We start from the raw sequence: 15,923 nt of genomic DNA on the forward strand, positions 1-15,923 counted from the left end.
GCTTTACCCATGCTAATATCTTTCCTGTAAATCCATGGGCTCTTATCTTGCTAAGTAGTCTCATGTGCTGCACTTTGGCAAAGACGTTCTGGATGACTGCACTCACTTCTGCCCCTGACACTCTTGAGCTGTCGGCATACTCTTTGTGTCTTCCTCAGTGAAGACTGAGGCAAAGTACTTATTCAGTTTGTCCGTCATTTCTTCATCCCCAGTACTACAGCTCCAGCGTCGGTTACCAGTGGTTCGATATCTACTCTCTTTTACGCAGTATACTGTATATCTGAAAAAGCTTTAGGCATCCTCTAATATCATTGGCTAGCTGAGCTTCATATTTCATCTCTTCCTCTTTTAGTGCTTTTTTAAGTTGCCTTCTGTTGGTAAGAGCTTTCCAATCTCTGTATGGCCCACTAACTTTTGCTCTATTGTATGCCTTCTCTTTTGCTTTTATGTTGGCTTTGACTGCTCTTGTCAGTCACAGTTGTGTCATCTGCCTGTCAAATATTACTCCGGGAAGTATCTACCCTGTGCCTCCCAAAATACTCTCACAAACTCCGGCCATTACTGCTCTGCCGTCATCCCTGCTAGTGTCCCCTTCTAATCAACTTGGGCCAGCTCCTCTCTCATGCCTCCGTAATTCTCTTCACTTCACTGTAATACTGATACATCTGATGGTAGCTTCCCCCTCTCAAACTTCAGGGTGAATTGTACCGGTGACCCCTGTTTCCATCCAGGGGGTCGGTGTGGACATGGTGGAGGATTACAAATACCTGGGGATACGAATTGACAATAAACTGGACTGGTCAAAGAACACTGAGGCTGTCTACAAGAAGGGTCAGAGCCGTCTCTATTTCCTGAGGAGACTGAGGTCCTTTAACATCTGCCAGACGATGCTGAGGATGTTCTATGAGTCTGTGGTGGCTAGTGGTATCATGTTTGCTGTTGTGTGCTGGGGCAGCAGGCTGAGGGTAGCAGACACCAACAGAATCAACAAACTCATTCGTAAGGCCAGTGATGTGGGGATGGAACTGGACTCTCTCACGGTGGTGTCTGAAAAGAGGATGCTGTCTAAGTTGCATGCCATCTTGGACAATGTCTCCCATCCACTACATAATGTACTGTGTGGGCACAGGAGTACATTCAGCCAGAGATTCATTCCTCCGAGATGTAGCACAGAGCGTCATAGCAAGTCATTCCTGCCTGTGGCCATCAAACTTTACAACTCCTCCCTTAGAGGTTCAGACACCCTGAGCCAATAGGCTGGTCCTGGACTTATTTCATAATTTACTGGCATAATTTACATATTACTATTTAACTATTTATGGTTCTATTACTATTTATTATTTATGGTGCAACTGTTACGAAAACCAATTTCCCCCAGGATCAATAAAGTATGACTATGACTATTATAATAACTCAGACCTAAGGATTCCTTTACCTTAAGCTCCTTAATCAAATCCAGTTCATTACACAAAACTTAATCCAGAATAGCTGATCCCCCAGTGGGCTCAACCACAAGCTGTTCTTAAAAAAAAACCCATCTCGTAGGCATCCGACAAATTCCTTCACTTGGGATCCAGCACCAACCTCGTCTTCCCTAATCTACCTGCACACTGAAGGCCCCCATTGCTATCATAACATTGTACTTTCTATCTCCCGTTGTAATTTATATCCCACACCCTGGCTACTGTTCAGAGGCCTGAATATAATTACCATAAAACATAGAAGCAGAAATAGGCCATTTGGCCCATTGAGTCTGCTCCACCATTCAATCATGGCTAATTCTGCTTTTCCCCTCCTCAACCCTGGCCTTCTCCCCGTAACCTTTGATGCCATGTCTAATCAAGAACCTATCAATCTCTGCCTTAAATACATCTAACGACCTGGCCTCCACAGCTGCCTGTGGTAACAAATTCCACAAATTCACCACCCTCTGTCTAAAGAAATTTCTCTACATCTGTTTTAAATGGACACCCCTCACCCTGAGGCTGCGCCCTCTTGTCCTAGACTCCCCCACCACGGGAAACATCCTTTCGACATCTACTCTGTCTAAGCCTTTCAACATTCAAAAACTTTCAATGAGATGTCTCCCTCATGTTTCTAAATTCCAGCGAGCACAGACCTAGAGCCAAACATTCCTCGTATGATAACCCTTTCACTCCCAGAATCATCCTTGGGAACCTCCTCTGAACCCTCTCCAATGCCAGCACATCTTTTCTAGGATGAGGAGCCCAAAACTGTTCACAATACCCAAGGTGACACCTCACCTTGCCTCAGCATCACATCCTTGCTCTTGTATTCTCGAAATGAATGCCAACATGGCATTTGCCTTCCCCACCACTGACTCTACCTGCAAGTTAACCTTTAGGGTGCTCTGCTCAAGGACTCCCAAGTCCCTTTGCATCTCAAGGTTTTTGGATTTTCTCCCCATTTAGGAAATAGTCTGCACATTTATTTCTACTACCAAAGTGCATGACCATGCATTTTCCAACATTGCATTTCACTACCAGTGTCTTTTATCTTTTCATTTTCTTAACTCTATCCACAGGATTCTACATCTTCTGACTCTATGTCAGCTCTAAGGACTCGATCTCATTTTTTTCTAAACCAACAGAGGCACCCTAAATCCTCCGCCTACCTGCCTGTCCTTTTGATAAAATGTACATCCTTGGATGTTACGCCACCAGCTAAGATTAAGATCTATTTTCAGCCACAACTCAGTGATGCCCAGAACGTTATACCTGCCAATTTTTAAACTATTACAAGATCTGCCTTACTCCATATACTGCATGCATTCCAAGACAACTCCTTCTATCCTGTATTCAATACCCTTTTTGATTTTGCCCCCACGTTACACTTCAAGTCACCCCACTGATTGCAATGTTGTCCTATCATTTGCCTGTCCTACATCACAGTCTCACTACACACCGTACCAGCTGCTTGATCTTCAGCCCCATCACTCTTGTTCCCATCTTGCAGCCAAATTATTTTAGAATCTCCCCAACAGCTTGAGCAAACCCACCTCAAGGACACTGGTCCCACTCGGTTCCTGGTAAAACCTATAGTTTTTGTACCGGTCATACCTTCTGCAGAAGGGATCCCGATGATCCAGAAGCTGAAACCCTGCCCCCTGCATCAGATGCTCACTCATTCATCTTCACCTTCACTCCAGTCCTGTTTTGACTAGCCTGTGGCACTGGGAGTAATATCTGTATTACTCCTGAGGTGGTCCTGCTCTGCAGCCTCTTCCCCAACTCCTGTTACTCACTGCACAGGACTTTTTCCCCTTTTCTATTTACATCTTTGGTGCTGATCTGCACTGTGGCCTCTGGCTTCTGACACTCGCTTCTGCAGCCGCTCCGAGACGTCCTTGACCTTAACACTTGGGAGGCAACACACCACCTTGGCATCTTTCTCACAGCCACAGAAACTCCTGTCCGTCCCCCGAGCTGTCGAGTTGCCCATCACTCTTGCACTACCTGTCTTTATCATTCCCCGCTGAGCCTCAGAGCCAGCAGCAGTGCCACTGGCCTAACTGCTGCTGCTGTGCCCCACAGGACATCCACCCCAGCAGTATCCAAAGCAGGGGAATGTCCACACTGCACTGACCACTTCCTCCCTTTACTTCTCCTGGTGGTCACCCGTCTACTGTCTGAAGCCTGCTCTCATGGCGTGAGCTCCTCTGTAAAAATCTCACCCATGAGGTTTTCAGCCTCCCTGATGCTCCTGGGTATATCCAGCTCCATCTCCTTGACATGGTCAGTCGGGAGCTAAAGTTGGTGCACTTCCAGCAGATGTCGTCATCAAGGAGATCGTTAGGTACCCCGAAATCCCACATCTTACAGGGGGGAGCATCCTGCTGCCTTAACTACCATCCTGCCTACACCTGTTATACCTTTAGCTTAAACCCCTTAAGCTCAAGTTCTGCAATTGACTGTACGAATCGAAAAGGCTCAGCACTTGTAACTTCCTCCTGTTCTAACTGAAGCTTGTTGAGCCAACTGGAACACTATCCCACTCCGCTTACAACTCTCTTTTTATTGGCTTAAATAAGACTCACTCCCAAAGAGACTTGCAGTTTTCAAATGGCCCCAGCCCAGCAAGATGTCGGTCTCTCACTCCGTACTTCAAACACCAGCATCCCATATCCCTTTTTAACCATGTTATCTACCTGTGCCAGCACTTAAGGACTTTGAATTTGCACACCAAGATCCCTCTGGCCCTCAGTACTCGTTAAGACTTTACCATTCATGGTGCACCTCCTTGGTTCATTAGTAATCCCAAGATGCTCCTAACAGACGGGGCCAAGGAACTGGAGCTGTAGCTGGATGGCCATCAGCTTATTCAGGAGAGTGCGGTGACAGACAGGAGCCACAGGGAGGTATCACACCCAAGTTGGAGGAGGCAGGTAGCTGGGTGACTGTCAGGAGACAGAGAGAGAGGGAATAACAGACAGAGTCCCCCTGTGGCTGGTCCCCTCAGTAGAAGGTATGCCACTACGGATATTGGGTTTTTTTGGGGTGGGGGGGGTAAAGAAGAACAATCCACCAAGGGATAACACAGGAACCCCAGGTCTCTGGCACTATGGGCCAGAAGGGAAGGAGGATAGAAGAGGAGAGTGGTGGTAGGAGATTCAATAGTTATGGGAACAGACAGGAGATTTTGTGGGTGTGAAAGAGACCCCTGGATGACATGTCGCCCCCCAGATGCCAGGATCATCTTGGATCAGGTCCACAGCATCCTTAAGGATGAGCAGTTATGGTACACATTGGTACCAATGACATAGGTAGGAAGAGGGATGCAGCCCTGAAGGGAGAATACAGGGAGTTAGGTAGGAAGCTGAAAAACAAGACCTCAAGGATAGTGATCTCTGTGCCATGCACCAGTGAGGGCAAGAATATGAATAATATGACAGTTGAATGTGTGGCTGAAGAATTGATGTAGGGATCAGTTGTGAACAGCCTGGTTCAGAGACCCTCTAGGTCACAGGTTCCCAACTATTTTTAATGCCGTTATCCAAGGGGGTTCCCAAACCTCGCATCAACACAATAGAGATGAAACAGTCAGTACGGAGTGTTATGATTACCTCCTCACAAGGAGATACTGCAACAGAACAATGGTCATACCTTCGTGACACCATCCACGAATCAGCACTCTCTATCTTTGGAAGAAAGACCACAAACACCAGTGACTGGTTTGAAGCAAAGTCCAACATCATGACTCCTGTCACCGAAGCCAAGCGTGCAGCTCTCACAGAGTACAAGCGCTCACTATCCGACCAAACATTCCAGGCACTTCGAGCTACTAGAAGCAAAGTGCAACAGACTGCAAGACAGTGCACAATGGCTACTGGCTCCAGCTCAGTGAGGACATTCAGACAGCAGCTGTGACAGGCAACATCAGATCGATGTATGATGGTATCAAGAAGGCCCTTGGCCCATCGCAGAGCAAGACAGCACCCCTGAAGTCATCAAGCAGTGAAATAATCACCGATAAAAGCAAGCAGATAGAACGCTGGGTAGATCACTACTCTGAGTTCTACTCGAGGGAAAATGTTGTTAGCTCAGCCATTGATGCCATCGATTGTCTACCAGTCATGGATGAACTCGACTCCGAGCCAATCATTGAGGACCTCAGCAAGGCAATTGACAGTCTGTCCCCAGGGAAAGCTCCTGGCAATGATGGGATTCCTCCAGACCTGATCAAACACTGCAAGAGCTCACTCCTCCAACCTTTACATGAGGTCCTCCATCAGTGCTGGAAGGAAGGAGCCATGCTACAGGACATGCGCGACTCCAAAATCGTCACTTTGTACCAGAACAAGGGTGATAGGAGCAACTGCAACAACTACAGGGGTATCTCCCTCCTGAGTATTGTCGGCAAGGTCTTTGCTCATGTAACTCTGGCATGTCTACAAACTCTGGCAGAATGGGTCTACCCTGAGTCTCAATGTGGTTTTTGTGCAAGGAGGTCAATTGTTGACATGATTTTCTCACTCCATCAACTCCAGAAGTGCAGGGAACAACAGAAAACCCTCTACGTCGCTTTCATCGACTTGACCAAGGCTTTCGACCTTGTCAGCAGGGATGGGCTCTTTCAGGTTCTCAAGATCAGCTGTCCCTTAAAACTCCAAAGTATCATCAAGTCATTCCATGACGACATGAGGGCTACTGTTCAGTATGATGGCAGCTCATCAGAATCCTTCGCTATTCATAGTGGAGTCAAACAAGGATGCGTGCTGGCCAAGCATTATTCGGCATCTTCTTCTCTCTGCTATTGAAGCACGTCTTTGGGTCGTCGACAGAAGACATCTACATGCACACTAGGTCTGATGGGCAGCTGTTCAACCCTGCATGACATGCTGTTTGTCAATGACACTGCTATAACCTTGCACACCAAACAGCAACTACAAACTCTCATGGACCGCTTCTCTAAGGCATGCAAGGACTTGGAGCTTACCATCAGCCTAAAGAAAACAAATGTCCTTGCCCAGAACGTAGTGGAGACACCTGTCATTACCATCGATAATTACGATCTAGAAGTGGTCCACGAGTTCACGTACTTGGGGTCGACCATTAGTGACACTCTCTCCCTCGATGCCGAAATCAACAGGCGTATTGGCAAAACAGCATCGGTCCTTGCTCGACTCTCCTCACGGGTCTGGGAGAATCCGAAACTCACTACAAAGACCAAGACTGTCGTATACAATGCATGCGTTATCAGCACCCTCCTGTATAGTAGCGAGACTTGAACCATCTATTCCAAACAGGAGAGGAAACTCAATAGTGTTCTCCTGTGCAGCCTTCGCTGCATCCTCGGCATCACCTGGAGAGACAAAGTCCCAGACTCTGAGGTCCTCTCCCGCGCTGGACTTCCCACAATGTTCACACTTTTAAGACAATGCAGACTGCGCTGGCTGGGCCACGTCCGTCGTATGAAGGATGATAGACTGCCCAAGGACATCCTCTGTGGAGAACTAGCAACAGGCAAGGGGAACGTTGGTAGACCCCAGCTTCGCCTCAAGGACCTCTGCAAGTGCGACATGAAAGCCTTAAAAATCAACAGAGTGCTGGGAGGATAGAGCAGATGACCGCAACAAATGGCGAGGTACTCTTCAGCAACACCTAGAGCGAGGCGAAAGAGTGATCCTGAGTCAGTTTGAAGAGCGGAGGTAAACGGAGAGCACAGCGGACAATTCCACCACGCCCTACGCATGCAGCAACTGTGGCAGAGCCTGCTGTTCTAGGATCAGCCTCAATAGCCACAGTCGACGATGCTTGACAAACCAGTGACTCCCAGAGGCGCAGTACCCATGGTCGACCACGACCGACGGAGGCCACTAACTAACTCTAACTATGGACCCCAGGTTAGGAACCCATAGCCCAGACAGAGACAGGAGTTGGTGGTTAAGGAACTGAATCAATGCAAAAGACTTAAAGCAACACTTTGGTCTTCCCAATATTTAATCGCCGAGGTCTAATGCATTCTCACTGAAATTACTAATATGAATCAATAGCAAAAACCAAAAAGACTACTTTATACCACCAGGAATACATTTTCAGAGCAATTCTGCAAATGTATTAGTCTCAGTATTCTGGTTTCAAGTGGTAATGTCAGGGAGCTCACTTTTCTACAGCAGAACGCTTCTGAGATTTGGATTGATAATTCAATGCCATCTTGGTTTCCATGCCCGTGTATATTGCCACACCTGAAACACAAGCAAAGTATAATGGAGTAAAACAAACTATATGAAATACTGCACAAATATCAATGTTTCCTAATGCTTCCAGCAACTATTCTCTAGATTTTCAACAATGGAGCACAATTCAATTACTTATAATTAATTCTCTGAAGTCCCACATCTAAGCAGATTCAAATCCAATTTGAGGAATTACCAAAGAAACTACCAAATAGCTGTGCAAGTTAAATGATCAAATATTGTTGCTAATTAATCCTCTGGATAGATGAGAATTAAATGCAGTAAATTTAAATTTCCTAATAAACTTAAGGATTTTATTGTTACTGCAATATTTTGGCAGTATAACTGCAAATGAAATGTCTACCTCACGTAATTTCACAAAGTGAGGCAGCTTAAAGCACTTGAACAATTTGTAACCAGCTTCACTGCATTAAAACACTTTCGATCAGCCAAATTAAAGAACTCACAAGTCAGGCTTTCTGGTTCGTGCCCACTGCTAGCAGGTTCTTAAAACAACAAGAAAAACCTGAATACCTCAAACTATTTTTTTCCTTCCCCCCCCCCCCAACTCAATCCTCAACATCTTGTTTGTTTTATTGGTTTTTTTTGCATACTTGTAAAGTTTATGTTTAAGTTCAGGTAAATTTGTTTTCTTGTCAGCCACTGTGCTGCTGCAAAAAGCTGTAGGTATTACGCCTATGAAAACAAAGTTGAACTTGATTGAAGGCTAGAGGTCCTAATGTTACGAATGCTTATATCACTTCTGCTTCAGTGAACATATTCCTGAATAGGAGGTATTCAGACCATTTACAGGAGTCAGGAGGACTGTTCTAACCAAGGGAGTAGACACACTTGACCTAAACATTATAAAATGACTAGCACTAAGTGAATAGAAAAATAAAACTGCATACCACCATGAATGGAACTACACCAACATACATAAAAAGTTAGAAGGCGTTTTTACCATAAACTGATAGTGTATTTTTTAAAGTTGCTCCTCTCAGCAGCACATTCTCCGATCCCAAAGGCCTGTCGAAAGTTTAAAAGTTTTTAGAAAAAGTACAGATATAAAAGAAAATTGCAATGTTTAGGTGACATTAAATTGTTTTGTAAATGGAGGCTAGGTATGTTCCTCAGCCAAGGTGAGATTTACAAACAAATACAGATCTCTTCTCTCACACAGTAAGTAAAACTGTATGGGTCACATTAAATTATCTAAGCAGAGGATGCCCTAAAGTAAATGAGGCAATGTGAAGTTAAGACATAACTTGGGGTGGGTGGGCACAGTTTGGGGAAATATTAGACTAGATGGGGGAACAACATGACCATGCAATGAATCATAGTCCAACACCAGGTAAATGCATCACCGAGGTAGAAGAATCTAAAGGAACTGCTACCAGTACAGGGAAACTATTCCCATTTCTCAGGCTCAATTTTTTTCCAGAATACCGGGCAGCATTGTGGTGCAACTCGTAGAGCTGCTGCCTCATCACTAAAACAACACATGTTCCATCACAACCTCTGGTCACGTGCACGTAGAGTCTGTGATAGTGTGGGTTTGCCTAAGTGTTCTGGTTTCCTGGCACATTGTTTAAAAAAAAAAGTGCAAGAATCACTAGGACACGTTTCCATGTTGTAGGACTCAATCTAATACATAGGAAATCAAGATATTTACTATGTATTACAGGAGATTAAAACAAATTCTACTTACCTTGCAATTGGCCCCTCTGACTCATGGTAAATATTGATTCGACCAACAAAACTACAAGTGGAAAAAAAATCATCGCAAACAATGCTGTTAGTAGGGTTTGTGGAAATTAGAATCCAAGTTTAGAGACTACCCAACCATCCCCTCCATGACAAGAGGGCAGAAATCACATAGTCTCATCCTCATGCGTTGATTAATTGAACTGATCTCAACACTTCAAATAAGTATGATTGTCTCAGAGAGAACGGTGGGTGTTAGAGGGGAGGGTAGAGCTGGAATGGTTGAGGGAAATGTTAGACAAGATAGAGGAACGAATGACCATGCAATGAATCATTATCCAACACCAGGTAAATGCATCACCAAGGTAGAAGGAAAAGGAACTGCTACCAGTACTGGGAAACTATTCCCATTTCTCAGGCTCAGAATCTGCCACTATTAATAGCAGAGCAGAAAAGTTAGAGATTTAACAATGGATAAGTATTTTGATAAACCTGTTTTTTAGTGGAGTGATTCATATGTAATGGCTTACACTTTCACAGGTATAAATGTGTACAAAATAAACTTACTGACCACATTTTACAAATACTATGCGGGCTCCTTCCACCAGGATTGAGGGTTTAAACTGATTTAACATGGGATTTGATAGACGCATTTATTGATTAACAATTGGATTTTGTTGTTGAATAACAAAATGCCTTTTTTGGTTGGCTGCCAATGACTAGTGGTGTCCCACAGGGGTTGGTGTTGGGTCTGCTACTTTTCACATTACTGACCCGGATGACAGAACTGATGGCTTCGTGACCACATTTGCAGAAGATTACAAAGACAGTAGGTAGTTTTCAGGAGGTAGAGTCTGGAGAGGACTTGGACAGATTAGCAGAATGGGCAAAGAAGTGGCTGATGGAATCTCATGTTTGGAAGCACTTTGGTAGAAGGAATAAAGGCATAGACCATTTTCTAAATGGGGAGAAAATTCAAAAGTCTGAGGTGCAAGGGGGCTTTAGAGTCCCAGTACGGGATTCACTAAAGGATAACTTGCAGGATGAATTAGCAATAAGGAAGGCAAATGCTTTGAAAGGACTAGAATACAAAATGATGCAATGCTGAAGCTTTATAAGGTGCTAGTCAGACCACATTTGGAGCTTAAGCACATTATTAGTAGTTATGAGAGCCATATCCAAGGATGAATGTGGTAGTATTGGAGAGGGCCCAAAGAGGTTGACAAGAATGATCCTGGGAATTAAATGGTTAATGTATCAGGAACGTTTCATGGCTCTGAACCTGTACTCACTACAATTTAGAAGAATGAGGGGGGTGGTCTCATTGAAATCTACAGAATATTGAAAGGGCCGGATACAGTGAACGTGCAGAGGACATTTGCAATAGTTGGAGAGTTGAGGGCCAACTGTTAGGCACCATCTCAGAATAGAAGGATGTCCCCTTAGAACAAAGATGAGGAACAATTTTTTTTAAAAAAAACAAGATGGTAGCGAATCTATGGGATTCATAGCTACAGACAGCTGCAGAGACGAAAGTCATTGGGCTTATTTAAAGCAAGGGTTGATAGGTTCTTGATTAATATGGATGTCAAAGACAGGAGAATTAAGTTAAGAAGGAATATAAATCAGCCATGACCAAATGGTGGAGCAGAGTTGATGGGCTGAATGGTCTCAATTTTGTTCCTATGTCTTATGGTATTATAATGGAGATCCGAGTCAGACAAGAAAATAATGTAAAGTACTTCAAACAAAACTGTAGGATGAACTGTCTCAACAATTTTTCATTTACGATGGGTCATCCATCTTTTTGTTTGCACAACCTGAAGACACAAATCTTCAAAAAGAATCAGGTACTTTTCAGAGAAATCAAGGAAGAATAGCTGGTTAGATTGGGTTGAATGTCAAAAGTGAGAGTGAGGAATTAGATTGGCCAGATATTGACAGAGAGTGGGGAGATAGTACAATCTTAATAGGCATCTGGGGACTGGATGAGTGTGGTATTCAATGGGATCAATCACTAAGAGAGAGTGAGATTTGGCCAGCATGAGAATGAAGGAAAAGCAGGACATAGATGGGTGGTGAGCATGTGGTAGGTCAGATGTTAGAAGTTGCAGTAGGGAGAAGATTAGGATCAACAGAAAAATGAGTAAAAGCAGTAGAGCATTGGGCTTCTCATGATCTTTTGCACAGCAGAAAACACAGATGATTTTTTAAAAATCTCAGTACAGCTGCCGCAAAACAAATTTCACTTCACAAAAACAATGATAATAAACTTGATTTTGATTCCCTTAATTCTCAATCCTCTTAATACCCAAAAACCTAACATTCAGTGACTGGCAACACACATCAAAGTTGCTGGTGAACGCAGCAGGCCAGGCAGCATCTCTAGGAAGAGGTACAGTCGACGGTTCAGGCCAAGACTCTTCGTCAGGACTAACTGAAGGAAGAGTTAGTAAGAGATTTGAGATTCAGTGACTGGGCCTCTACAGCACACCTGGAATTAGGATTGGAAAGATACATGACCATCCAGGTGAGAAAATTACATTTCATTCCAGTCCTGAATGACTGGCCTGTTTTGAGACTGTGACACCTAGTTCCAGAGCTGCCGTCCACAGGTCCTGCAGTTCAAGTTGAATCCTGGCCTCCACTGCTATCTATGTAGAACTGGCATTCTTCCTGTCACTACTTGGAAGGCCAGGCTGCTCCAGTTTCCTCACACATCTCAAAGACGTGCAGGATGGGAGTTCAACTGTGAATGCCCACTAGGTGAGCGGCAGAATTTGGGGTTGGGGAGGGGGGTTGATAGGAATGTGGGAGAGATAAATGGGATTAAATGTAGGATTAGTGAACATAGGTGTTCATTGTCAACATGTTGTAACACAAGGCTTGTTTCTCCGCCGGTTGACCGACTCAATGAATCCATCCATAAGACATAGGAGCAGAATTAGGCTATTCAGCCCATCGAGTCTGCTCCACCATTCCATCATGGCTGATCCTGGATCCCACTCAACCCCATACACCTGCCTTCTCGCCATATCCTTTGACCGATCAAGAAACAATCAACTTTTGCCTTAAATATACCCATGGACTTGGCCTCCACCACAGTCTGTGGCAGAGCATTCCACAGATTTACTACTCTGGCTAAAATATTACTCCTTACCTTTGCTCTAAAGGGTCACCCTTCAACTTTGAGACTGTGCCCTCTAGTTCAGGATACCCCCACCACAGCAAACATCCTCTCCACATCTACCTTATCTAGTCCTTTGAACATTTGATCCGCCCACATTTCTCTAAATTCCAGTGAGTACAGGAGCAAAGCTGCCAAACTCTCCTCATATGTTAACTCCTTCATTCACAGAATCATCCTCATGAACCTCCTCTGGACTCTCTCCAATGACAACACACATCTTTTCCAAGATATAGGGCCCAAAACTGTTGACAATACTCCAAGTGCGACCTGACTAGTGTCTTATAAAGGCTTAGAATTATCTCCTTGCTTTTATATTCTATTCTCCTTGAAATAAATGCCAACGTTGCATTTGCCTTCTTTTACCACAGATCAACCTGTGAATTAGCCTTATGGAGTCTTGCGTGAGGATTCCCAAGTCCCCCTGCAACTCTGATGTTTGAGTCTTCTCCCCACTTAGATAATAGTTCGCACTATTGTTCCTTTTGCCAAAAGGCATTATCATATATTTCCCAACACTGTATTCCATCTGCCACTTTTTAGCCCATTCTTCCAACTTGTCTAAGTCCTGCTGCAATTGCATTGCTTCCTCAGCACTACCTACCCCTCCACCTATCTTCGTATTATCTGCAAACTTTGCCACAAAGCCATCAATTCCATTATCCAAATCTTTGACAAACAATGTAAAGAGTAGTGGGCCCAAAACTGACCCGAGGAATACTATTCAACGGCAGCCAACCAAAACAGGTCCCTTTTATACCCACTCATTGCCTCCTGCCTGTCAGCTATTCCTCTATATATGCCAGTATGTTTCCTGTAATGCCATGGGATTTTATCTTGTTAAGCAGCCTCATTCATGTGTGGCACCTTATCAAATTCCTTCTGCAAATCCAAGTAGATGACATCCACTACTTCTCCTTTTCCATCCTGCTTGTTACTTCCTGGAAGGATTCTAACAGATTGTCAGACAAGATTTCCCTTCACAGAAACTATGCTGACTTTGACTTATTTTATGGCAAAGTTATTACAGATGGTAGGGGATTCTAGGACAAGAGGGCACGACTTCAGGATTGAAGGACGTTCTTTTAGAACAGAGATGTGGAGAAATTACTTTAGTCAGAGAATGGTAAATCTGTGGAATTTGTTGCCACGAGCAGCTGTGGAGGCCAAGTTATTGGGTGTATTTAAGGCAGAGATAGATAGGTTCTTGATTATCCAGGGCATCAAAGGGTATGGGGTGAAGGCAGGGAAGTGGGGATGACTGTAAGAATTACATCAGCCCATGATTGAATGGCAGAGCAGGCTCGATGGACTGTACGGCCTACTTCTGCTCCTATATTTTATGGTTTTATTATTAGTTTCCAAGTGCCTTGAAACCTCATCCCTAATAATAGATTCCAACACTTTCCCAACCACTGAGGTTAGACTAACTGACCTAGAATTTCTTTTCTTTTGCCTTCCTCCCTTCTTAAAGAGAATGATGTGACTTCCACCTCACCAGCATCATTTTCCAGTGGTCCAATATCAATTCTCACCCCCCCCCTTTTACTCTTATATAACTGAGAAAACTTTTGGTATCCTGCTTTATATTGTAGGTTAGTTTGCCCTCATTTTTCCTTCTTATAGCTTTTTAGTTGCCTTTTGTTGGACTTAAAAAGCTCCAACTTCCCACTCACTTTTACTATGGTATATGCTTGGCTTTTACACAGTCCTTAACTTCCTTTGTCAGACATGGTTGCCTACCCCTGCCATTTTAGAGCTTCTTCCGCTGTGGGACACATCTACCTTGCGCCTTGCGAACTATTCCCAGAAACTTCAGCCATCTCTGCTCTGCCATCAACCCCACAGTATCCTCCTCCAATCCACCTGGGCAAGCTCCTCTCTCATGCCTCTGTAATTCCCTTTTCTTCCATTGCGATACAGATACATGCGAGTTATGCTTCTCCCTCTCAAATTGCAGTATGAATTCAATATTATGGTTCCTTTCGGTTAAGCTCCCCAAGGTCAGGTTTATTACACAACACCCAGTCCAAGATAACCTTTCCCCAATTAGGCTCAAGTACAAGATGCTCGAAAAAGCCATTTCACCGGCATTCAACGAATTCAAATTCCCTCTCTTGCGATCCGACACCAACCTGATAATCTATGTCTTTTAGTCTCTCACCAAGGAAATGTTCTGCAATTCTTTAAAAAAAATAAGAAGGTAGATTACCTAATTTTTCCATGGTACGTTTTACATCTCAGGTTTTTGCCAATTTTCTTGGGGATTAAGCTGGCTGTTACATTACGGGGTGATGAAGTGATGAGTAAGTGGGATACTGACGGATACAAAGAGTGAGAGGTGACGGAAACTGGACTCTTGGATACTAAAAAGAGCAGAGAATGAGGGATTTAAGTAAATGGGAAATTGAAGGATCTAGGGATACAAGAATGTTTGTGATTAGTATGCGTGCATTACTGGAAAAGTACACAAACTGTTAGGAACCACCCACCCTTCCTACCATTGCTGCCCCAGTTCTACCAGCACTCACTTGTACAGATCAGGTTGGGGCTGCTCACACTCAATTGTGGCATTCAGAGAGTCCAATTCTGCCTCAGTCCGCAAAGATTTTGTTTCTTGAACAGCATGATATGTCTGAAAGAAGAAATGTGAATTCTTAAACATCTGTTCTCACTTGAATTCATCTGAGGCACAAATAGTATCCAGCACCTTTCTGAATTAGCTGGTGTAGTGGCATCAGCACTGGAGTTCGAGGTATAGAATATGGCTGGCTCCTTGCACACTTTCCATCTGAGCGGGTTCTAGCAACTTGGCCTCGTAAGAAACAGACAAAACGCTAAAGGAACAGCAAGGTTGCCGCCTGATGCGCCACAAGGCGTGGGGAGGAATAACAACTTTTCTTAAAATCTCCACAGCACACAAATCACATGAAACATGGGGAAAGTAATAATACACCACAAACTGTGGGGAATGTTGATCGGGAGGTGGCCAAACAGCAGCTTAAAGTAGCAACTCTCATGTCAAGTTGGACGTACCACCTAAAAGCAACATCATTGTCCGGTTCCCCTCCAAGTCTAAAACTATCCCCAACTACTTCTGCAACTACTGATGGAGATGTTTGAGGAGACAACCAACAAAATTGGTGAAGGCAGGGCAATAGATGAGGTGCACATGGACTTTCCCCAAGTCCTTCAACAAGGTCCATACAGTCAGCTGCTTCAGAAGATCAAAGCACATGAGATCCAAGCCATGGTGGCAAACTGAATCGGAAATTGGCATGGTGAAAGGGGGCACAGGGTAGTGGTAAAGATTTTTTTGTTAAATGGAAGTCA

The 15,923-nt window shown here is 44.1% G+C and overlaps 1 protein-coding gene across 8 annotated transcripts in view; it reads right to left on the reverse strand.

Annotated features, from left to right (window-relative positions):
* atp11a (ATPase phospholipid transporting 11A) overlaps window positions 1-15,923 on the reverse strand; it is a 172,343-nt gene that overhangs the window by 98,431 nt on the left and 57,989 nt on the right. For all 8 annotated transcript variants that reach the window (XR_010018007.1, XM_063048311.1, XM_063048310.1 and 5 more), the window contains 4 exons: window positions 15,122-15,225; window positions 9,408-9,458; window positions 8,661-8,725; window positions 7,624-7,705 (listed from right to left, as the gene is read on the reverse strand). Coding sequence is in view for 7 of the 8 variants with exons in the window: in XM_063048311.1 (XP_062904381.1) it covers window positions 7,624-7,705; window positions 8,661-8,725; window positions 9,408-9,458; window positions 15,122-15,225 (302 nt within the window). In the remaining variant the exon portion in view is untranslated. The remainder of the gene's footprint in view (window positions 1-7,623; window positions 7,706-8,660; window positions 8,726-9,407; window positions 9,459-15,121; window positions 15,226-15,923) is intronic.

Source organism: Mobula hypostoma, chromosome 5 (assembly GCF_963921235.1).
Source record: "Mobula hypostoma chromosome 5, sMobHyp1.1, whole genome shotgun sequence".
In the NCBI taxonomy this organism is placed as follows: Eukaryota; Metazoa; Chordata; class Chondrichthyes; order Myliobatiformes; family Myliobatidae; genus Mobula; species Mobula hypostoma.